The 10,367-nt window shown below is 36.9% G+C and overlaps 1 protein-coding gene across 1 annotated transcript in view; it reads left to right on the top strand.

Moving 5' to 3' along the window:
- The window catches only part of LOC119410882 (protein jagged-1), a 77,683-nt gene that overhangs the window by 55,894 nt on the left and 11,422 nt on the right, over positions 1 to 10,367 (top strand). The window contains exons 6-8 of the mRNA XM_037677804.1: positions 1,423 to 1,553; positions 2,866 to 2,985; positions 3,193 to 3,306. Of these exons, the coding sequence (XP_037533732.1) occupies positions 1,423 to 1,553; positions 2,866 to 2,985; positions 3,193 to 3,306 (365 nt within the window). The remainder of the gene's footprint in view (positions 1 to 1,422; positions 1,554 to 2,865; positions 2,986 to 3,192; positions 3,307 to 10,367) is intronic.

The following is a 10,367-nucleotide window of genomic DNA, read 5'->3' as shown; positions in this document are numbered from 1 at the left end:
CATATCATATCATATACTATACCATACCATATCATATCATATCATATCATATATCATACCATATCATATCATACCATATCATACCATACCATACCATATAATATCATATATCATATCATACCATATCATATCATATTCCATATCATTCCATACCATATCATATACCATATACCATACCATATCATATCATATAATATCATATCATATCATATCATATCATATATCATATTATATCATATCATACCATACCTTATCATATCATATACCATACCATATAATATCATATACCATATCATAACATACCATATCATACCATATCATATACCATATCATACCATACCATAACATATCATATCATATACCATATCATATATCATATCATAACATACCATATCATATCATATACCATACCAACCATATCATATCATACCATACCATACCATACCACTTTATTTATAAAGCACTTAAAAACAGCAACAAGGCCATCCAAAGTTCTGTACAGCTGAAACAAACAAAGGGCACAGCAACAAAACAAAACAAAAAAAAACGTAGATCAGAATGGAATAAGATAATAAATAAATTACTAACATTGGTGAATACAGACAAGTTAAAAAGAAAATCACAGTGTCAAAAGCCAAGGACCAAAAGTGAGTTTTTAAGTGAGACTTGAAAACAGAGAGAGAGGGGGCCTGCCTGACATATAGTGGTAAGTCATTCCACAGTCTTGGACCTGCAACAGAGAAGGCCCTATATAATAATTATATAAGATATAATAATGCCCAGCTCGGTTAAGAGTTTCTTTTGAATCTCAAGAATGTCTCCCTAGTTAAATTAATAACATTCACAGAAAGCCTTTAGCTTTTTAGCTAGCGCGCCTGCGCAATACAACACTAAGCTACGTCAGTGCCGACGGGTGGGGTGCGCGCAGTTCGATTTAGTAGGCGGGGTGCTTGGTTCGGTTGACGGGGCGCGGCGCCCCGCTTGTATAATGGTAGGGGAAACACTACCTGTTACTTCATAAGACTACTGCTGTTATGATTCTGTTCAGTTTTATGTAAAGAGTTTTCTTTAATACTTCGAAGAAGTGACAATACATTTATGTGAATAGGTAAAGTTTTAAAGTGGTTTTTGATGCTGCTAATTTTCTCAAAACTGTAAATTTTGGAAGTTGAAATAAAAAATGTTGTTAATGAAGTGTGTCTAGAATGAAAAATAGCCCATGTTGAAAAATATAAAGATTGTATTAACACTATTAAAGAACAGGTCTCAAGTATTTATGTCACACAAATAGTTCTTCTGTATTAAAGAGACAGATTGAAGAAAATTATTTAATAAACATGAGGGTTATGAGGGGGTCCCTGAACCCAAAAGGTTTGAGAGCCCCTGATATAAAGCATCTCCGTCTCCCTGCTCTGCCTTCAGGTGTCATTATGGCTGGACGGGTCCTTTCTGTGATCAGTGTGAGACGTTCCCCGGCTGTGTGTACGGCAGCTGCACCGAGCCCTGGCAGTGTGTGTGTGACGTCAACTGGGGAGGACTGCTGTGCAACAAAGGTCTGATAAATGTATAAATAAAATGTATTCTGTTGAATGAACAGAGAAGAAAATGTTAATCGGTCAAGTGGTTTTATTGCCCACCACTGATGTTTGTTAGCAAAATATCTCGTGAACATATGGACGGATTTTAATGAAACTTGCAGAAAGTAATCATTGGTTGTACATCTATAGCCGAGTACCTTTTGGAATCAGTTTAATTCAAGTTGGCAGCCACAGATAATCAACCTTAGTCATCACAAAAATGGCTATAACTTAGTCATCTTTGCTTGTGGTTGTCATAGCTGCGGTTCATTTACGACCCATATTCTAAGCCTGACATCTTGCATTATTGTGAGGTCGCTTGTGGCATCTTTTTCAAGGGTTGACTTCATCGTTTCTCAAAATGAGATGATCTCAGTTTAAACTCCGGTTTGAAAAGCAGTGTGCAAGATACATTTCTTCAAGACATGCTAGACTTTAATTTTTTTTTTTTTTTATCCTGAGAAAAAAATAATGCACATGAATCAGAAACTGATCATTACACTAAGATATGTAAACTCTAATCACAGAAACCATGGAGGAGAATAAAGATGGCCACATCAGAGCGGTTATTTCTGGGTGTATTTTTTTTACTATTGTATAAAGCTCTTTATTCTTTATGTGGATTAATTACTATTGTTCACTTTAGCACTGAAGAGCTTTTTGGTGTTTTGTATGTTGGCCAAGGATAGCCTGGTCTGACAGAGAAACATTGTGTGAACACCGTCAGATCGTCAGGCGTCACTATTCACACGTCTTTCTGGTAATGATCCCCTGTATGGGATAATGAAACAACTACTTGAGGGCTTCGCCTTTTTCTCTCTGACTTTTCCCACCACACTCTGGCAAAGTTGGTCCAATGTGATCCTCTGTCCCGGTGCAGGAGCTGGAGAGCAGCAGGTGCCCAGGGGAGCGGCGTTTTGTAGAGAGGAAAGGCGATAGCCTTGGGTAAAGTGAATGTGAGCGGGGCTGGGCTGGGCTGGGCGCTCTTAGCTAGGTGGGGTCCTGAGCTGTTTCGGTGTATTCAGAGAGGCTCTTTAAAGAGTGGCAGTAAGACAAAGACAGCATGGACATGATCAGAGCAGGCAAAGCTTTAATCTGCCTCAACACTGGGAACAATAGACCTAGCAGCTTCTGGCCTGCACAGTCAGCGCACCGAGCTGACCTGAATTCACTTTAGGTTTGTTGTGTTTCAAATGGTTGTATCTTCCCAGTGCCTTTAGCATCTCTGCTCTGCAAGCTAGAATATAAAACGATAACCTAAAAGTGCCTTTTTTCCACGTGTTTTCAGATCTGAACTACTGTGGCACCCATCAGCCCTGCAAAAATGGCGGGACCTGCACCAACACAGAGCCAAACGAGTTCCAGTGTGAGTGCCAGGAAGGTTTCAGAGGAAGAAACTGTGACATCGGTGAGTTCTGAAAACTGTTTACGCTAAATGTCATCATCAGTCCTGTTTATTTACAGAGATTAAAAAAAGCCTTGTGGTGAGCGGATCACAAGTTAATAAGCAATTACAAGAATAATCTTTAATCTTCTGTTATAATGGCAGCTACATAAATAAACTCCAGCTGCTTCCTCGGTTTTTTCTCTCGTTCTGCCTCTTTCCTCCCTGTAGTAGAACATGCGTGTCTGTCGTCTCCGTGTATGAACGGAGCCACCTGTGTGGAAAACCCAACGGGCTTCAGCTGCACCTGCGCCGAAGGCTGGACCGGAAACACCTGTACAGACGGTGAGTGTCGACGCTGCACACATGAGAAGTCTGAGCTAAGAGGAAGGGCAGATTTAAGATTATCTGTGACTGGGTATAATTAGATCAAAGCCACTCAGTGATCCTAATCAATTTGAGAAAGGAAGTGAAATTAGTCTGAACACAAACGGTATCAACAACAATCAGTGGTGTGTCCCGCTCTGTGTCTGGCTCTGTGTGTGTGAAACTATTTGTGAAACTAGCTAATTTAAACAAACCTGAAGAAGAGCAGATTTAATCTACTGATTAAAAAAAACAGAGGAGTCTTTAATGGCTCCAGTTAAAGGGTTTATAGTCTAATCTTCCAGTGTCTCAGAGGGCTTTTGTGTACTCAGGCTTGTAACGTTGCAGAAGTTTTTAGTCAGCCCTCATTTCTTTATATTTTTCATTTTTAAAAGTGGTTTTGTGCAGCACTTCTTCAAAACTTTCTGAAGTTCTTTCAAAGTTTTTCTTAAAATGTTTGCTGCTTTTTCACTCATTCCATGTCCAGTTCCTGTACCTGACAAATTGTTTGTTTGTTAAACTACCTGACTCTGACCTATGAATCAGTCATGAATAAAATCTCTTAAGCTCCCAACGATCAACCAGTTGTCAGTAAATAACTTTATAATTCAAAATGGGATCCTTAGTTGCCAACAGCCTGTCACAAAGACACAACTTGTTCCTAATTCTGTATTTGAATTTAACAAAATACCAGAGACAACTCCGTTTGACAAACAGAAAATAATATTTTAGCACCAGCAGAGTGATTTCAAAGAGCTGGAAATTTGTTAAGCAATTGAAGATCAACTGAAAGATAATGAATCTTTCAGGTCTTTGATTTTTTTTTTAATTATTATTTTACCCAAGATATGGCTTTTTTAAGATCCATCTGCTGTAAATTGTTTGTTTGTTTGTTGTTAAACCAGACACGTCTTTTTTATCTTCCATTTTTTAAGCACACATTGCACAATATGCTGTCATGATCCGATGTAAGGACTGGACAGAAAATGAGTGAAAAAGCAGCCAGTCCATTAAAAAACTTGATCCGACCACTTTAAAAAGATTATCAGTGGTTTAAAGCACGTACACACCTCTGTAGTTTACACAAGCAAGACGATGTTGTCTGTTTAAATACTGAAAAACTAAACTCTGAACCCAAAAATTGCTTCCTGTATGAGAACAGTAAATAAATCATTGACAGTGTGAATGTTTATGAAGCATTCACACTGTCAGTGATCAATTGTTCTTCCATACGTTTTTCAGCATCTTTCTCATTCTACAGTTTTTGTGCTGTTTCAACTAATCATATATCAAAACGTTCAGCTCTTTCAGGAGAAAGGCGCTATTACTTTTGTTATTGGTACAACTTTAGTTTTTTTGAAATATTTAGCATTTTCTGCCACTATTTTTATAGAAAATTAATTAAGCTCATATCTTTCATATCTTTTGATCTGTTTTTACATTTTACTGCTCCTTCCACATTTTGTTCTGGTTCTGCTTCTTTCAGCTTTCTTTTGCAAATTTAAACTTTTTTCAGCTACTTTCAGCTAATTCAGCTTTTTTTTGGGGGGGGGGGGGGTGTTGAGCTGTTTTGTGATCCTTTTATATTCTTTCTGCTAACTACAACATTTTTGTACTTCTTCTAACTTCTTTCTGCTGATTTCAGCTTGTTATGCTCCTCTTAGCTCCTTTCTCAAGTTTCAGCGTTTTCTGCTATTTCAACTACTATTTAGCTGTTTTTATGCAAATTTTAACTTTTCCAGCTAATTTAATATATTTTGCACTTATGCTGACTTTTATCAGCCCAGTTCAGCAAAAAGGTGCTCTCTCAACTTTCTACTAGTAATTTAAGCTTTTTTCTGAGTTTTTAGCTTTTTTCAGCCTATGGGCTCTCTCTACTTCCTTCCACTAATTTAAGCTTATTCTACCTTTTCAACTGCCTTTTTTTTTTTTTAGCTAATTTCAGCTGTTTTCAGACAAATTCCAGTTTTTCGTGATAATTTTTGCTGCTTTCAAACTAATTAACTAATTCATTATACTAAATTCATCTTGTTATGCACCTTTCAGCTTTTTTCTGCTAGTTTCAGATTTTTCTGCAATTTCAGCTACAATGTAGTTGTTTTTATGCTAATTTTAGCTTTTTCAACTAATTCCACATTTTTTAGCTCATTTCAACTCTTTCCATTTCCTGGGAGTTTAATCTTCTTTCTGCCTTTTCAGCTACTTTTTGCTAGTTTCAGTTTTTTTTTTTAGTTAATTTCACATGTTTTGTGCTAATTTCTGCTTATTTAAACCTAATTCAGCAAATATGTGTTCTTTCTGCTTTCTTCTGCTAATTTAGGCTTGTTTTTCCTTTTCAACTAAAATCCAGTATGTATTTTAGCTAATTTCAGCAGTTTCCAGCAAGTTCTTCAGCAATAAGCATTCACACTGCATTTTTGCAGGAAATGCAATTCTCTAGTTACATTTAAGAATAATGAAATGCTAAACAGGTGCTTGTTTTTTCTGGATTACCTCTCGGTCACCAAACAAGAGTGAACATCACTCTTCTCTGTAGGGTTGAATCCCTCAGACAAGCGACCACTGAAGCACAGCAGTCATTACTTTCAAACACCAGAGTTTGTGTTGCAACATTCAGTTCTCCTGTCGTGTGTGTCCGTGAGAAAAAATTAAAACCAAGAGACATTTTATCCAAGTTTGTTTGCTCTGCGATCAGAAACCACTGCTGAACATAACAACACACAAATACACAGTTGTGTTTGGAAGATGAATGACATGTTGTTGTTGGCATTTGTCTTCAAAGGTCTGTGGCTCCGCAGCCTGACGTTTGTCCTCTGAATATGCACAGCCTGAAAACACAACTTTAACCATTATGAGGGTGAAAAACCAGTAACACCAAACGATCATAAAAGACTGAACTCACAGCAACAATAAAAAGCACCAGTTTCAGTCTGCTTGTTGTTTTCTAGCTGCAGATCTAAAAATGTATGTTTAAGTTCAAGTCACTATAAGACATCAAAAAGGTGCCTCTAGATTTAAAAAGCCAACATTAGATCTAAAAAATAAAAAAATCAGGTCTCTCTTGTAAATGAGTCCTCGTGACATAATGGGATTATGAATGAATGAACATCCTGACGAATCGGTAATTTTATTTTGGTGGTGATGGGTGAGATTTATGCTTAAGTTGTTTCTGTCTGAAACAACCAGTTTAAACTTCTGTCTCTTAAAAGTTACAATATTTTAAATCTGAGATACTTTGTGGAGGAACTTTTTGCTGTGCATTAATGTTGTTTAAACTCAGCTTCATATTAGTGCAAATTATTATTATTTTTTTTCAACAAATCATTGAAAATTATCAACCTCATTTTCATTTATCGGCTTTATCGTTTCTTCGTCTCTCTCTTTCTACTGAAGACACTGGGTGACAAAAAGGCTCAACTCCGATGTTCTTCACTGACCCCTCCCTTTCTCTTTTCTCTTTAAAATCCATTTAACCGTCCAAAATCACGTTTTTCGATCGTTAAAAGCAGCTAAGCTGAGAAGCTATGCTACGAGCTAAGCTAACAGGCCGACCTCGGGGGGAACCTCCATCTTGTCAAAGCTCCAAAATTCACGGTTGAAACTCGTGCCTTCGTGGAAAAAGTTGTTTTTCTCTTCAAAAAGAAGCTGAGAACTTGTTTACTGATTGTTTTATTAAAAGCTTTGTGTGAAAAATGCTATGCCAAAGAGCTCCAACCACACAGAGTATTCGCCATTTTGAGAATTGGGAAAAAAAGGAAGGAGAGACAGCCCATGTCATGTCAAGGGGCCTCCATCCCATTTTTCCTAAAGAGACACACTGCTCGCTCCCTCACTATCCATCCTTCGGTTCATACAGTCTGCCACCTGGTGAACAAAAAAGGTACTACACACAACAGTTCTTCTTAAATTTAACAATAATTACTAATTATTGTCAAATTTCAAACAATGTTATTGTTTATCGCAATAATTTTCGAGACAATTAATCGACCAACAAAATTTGTTATCGTGACAGGCCTACAAATCATATATCAAAACACCAAATATCAAAACTTTCAGCTCGTTCAGGAGAAGAATGCTATGACTTTTGGTATAGGTGCAACTTTAACTTTTTGAAATATTTAGCTTTTTCTGCCATTTTTTAATCATAGAAAATGAATTGAGCTAATTTTACATCCTTCAAATCTTTAGATTTGTTTACAACCTTTTACTGCTCCTTTCACATTTTGTTCTGGTTCAGCTTCTTTCAGCTTCCTTGTGCCAAAAAAAAAAAAAAAAATCAGCTAATTTCAGCTGGGGTTTTTTCCAGCTGTTTTGTGCTCCTTTTGCTTTATTCTGATAACCACAACATTTTTGTTATTCTAACTTCTTTCTGCTAATTTCAGCTTGTTATGCTTCTTTCAGCTTATTTCTGCATTTCAACTGTTTGTACTGTTTCAGCTACTATTTAACTGTTTTTATACTAATTTGAGCTTTTTCAACTAATTCCACATTTTTGCACACATTTAAACTTTTTTCAGCCTAATTCAGCAAAAATGTGCTCTCTCCACTTAATTCTGGTAATTTAAGCTTCTTTCTACTTTTTTAACTAGTCAGCTGTTTTTTGTAAATGTCTGCTTTTTTCAGATAATTTCCACTTTTTGTGCTAATTTCTGCTTCTTTAAGCATAATTGGGCAAACGTGCTCTCTCTGCTTTATTCTGGTAATTTAAGCTTCTTGCTGCCTTTCCAGCTACTTTTCAGCTATTTTTTGCTGATTTCAGCTTTTTTAGTGAATTTACTATTTTTTTGTGCTAATTTCTGCTTATTTAAATCACATTCAGCAAATGTGTGTTCTTTCTTGTTTCTTATACTAACTTAAGCTTGTTCTTCCATTTCAGCTACATTTCAGCATATTTTTAGCTAATGCTGTTTTTCAGCAAGTTCTTCAGCAATGAGCATTCACACTGCATTTTCGCTGGAATTGCAATTGATCTCGTTTCTTTTATGCTTGTTTTTTATTTTTTTTACACAGCAACTATTTGTGCTGTGTGAGGTCAGCTTATTGGCCTCTTACTTGGATTATTCAAAATATTACCATTTTGTAATGAAAAATACATGTTTGGTTATTTAGACTTTGAAACACTGGATATATTTAATCTAAGTCCATATACATTAACTGGTACCTATTTATGAGCTGTATGTGGTGTTGTGTGGGAAGACCGAAGACGTTTTTGCTTGTGTGTTTGCTTGTAAACAAAATATCTCATGAACTGCAGGATGGATTTTAATACAAGTCTCATAAACTATTTATTTGATACACATCTAAAACTAATTAACTTTTGGAATGAACCCAGTTCAAAACAGCTGCCACAGCTAATCAACCATAGCAAACACAAAAATGGCTAAAACTCAGTGAATTTTAAAAATAATGAGCTAAAATTTGCTGAGGTAATAGCTGAGAGCCTCCCTCAACACATATCAGGAACATTACAGATTGTGTGTGTGATCATACATAACATTATTTTTCAAGGTTTGACTAAAACAGCTATAGCTCATTTTGTGACACTAAATTATTCTATTTATGAGAAACAAGTAGGTCAATATGCATTCCTTCAAGGAATGATAGGGCTTTAATTTAACGAATGCTGTGCTCACTTTAAGCTAAAGTTAATCTCATGTTTGTCAATTTTCTCATAAGAACTGAAGCTTGAGTTGTTCGAATATGTACACATTAGCTTACGAGTAAACATGAATCTAAAAGTTCTCATCAGCTCTAAAAGCAGAAACGGGCTCTTTACTTTCTACACTCTTCACAGTCCATCATTAAACAAGCTGTTTTTCAGTGTTAATAGGATCCATTTAATCCAGTTTATTTATCTAAAGCCGATTTACAACCCAAGTCATTGTAAAGAGTAAACAAGTCCAGCTCAACTATAATTATGAAAGTTGATCCAGCAGGTGACTAAAGAGTACCGTATTTTCCGACGTATAAGTTGCAGGTTTTTTTGCATGAATTTGTCAGTCCTGCGACTTATACATCGAAGCGACTTATAAACTTTTTTTTTCCATATTCATAATGCAATTTTTGACTGACGCTTTAAATTTCTAAGAACTGCAACAGTGAGTCCTCCCATGCACGCTCGCTTCACTCAGCTGGTGCAGGCAGAGGAACGCTGGAGAGCTAGCAGCTCCGGCCACGATGGATGGAAGGCGCCGCCCAGGCGAAATGAAGCTGTTTTGACCATTAAATAAATGCATAATAAATGCAGCGGTGATGCATAGTAAATGCGACTTATACGCCAAAGCCACTTTATGGTTTTTTTTCCTCTTCATGATGCTTTTTTTGACTGATGCGACTTATACTTATGGGGGAGTGGTGGCGCAGAGGTTAGAGAGGTGGGCTTGTGATCCGAAGATCGCCGGTTCACGCCCCGGCCCCGACAACATCAAAATTGTGGGTGGGGTAGGTGAAACACCCACACTTGCCCCCACCCTCATTCGCCCCACTCTGGGCCCATGAGCAAGGCCCTTAACCCCCACCATGTGCTCCCTAAACAGGTCTCTCTTGAAAATGAGTTCTCGTGGCTCAATGAGACTAACCTGGATAAATAAAAAATAAAAAAAATACTCCGGAGCAACTTATACGTCGGAAAATACGGTATTTGTTGACTCAAACAACACTTGTGTGCACAGATATGTAGAAAGAAATTATTGTAATTTCTGGAGTTTCTTAAGCTAGGAAATTAAAATCAAGTGTTTGTGTTTAAAATATTAAACCATTACCTATAATACATCCTTCTAGACTATTATAGCTTCAACGGACCGACACAGAATCCACAATACTGTCGATATTTCACCAATCATCTGTCAATCTCATGCTCCATTCTTCCTTTTCTTGAACATGTTTGTCAAATTTCATACAGCAAAATCTTTGCAGTCTTTCCTTTTAACTGCAGCTTCTTCTTCGGCTGTTTCCTTTTCAGGGGTTGCCACAGCGAGTCATCCTCCTCCATCTCGCTCTATCCTCTGTGTCCTCTCTAACTGCATCCATATATCTCCTCT

This window comes from Nematolebias whitei, chromosome 6 (assembly GCF_014905685.2).
Source record: "Nematolebias whitei isolate Nwh7 chromosome 6, NemWhi1, whole genome shotgun sequence".
Classification (NCBI taxonomy): Eukaryota; Metazoa; Chordata; class Actinopteri; order Cyprinodontiformes; family Rivulidae; genus Nematolebias; species Nematolebias whitei.
Note: the sequence above shows the minus strand (reverse complement) of the source record. Positions and strands in the feature narration are given on the sequence as shown.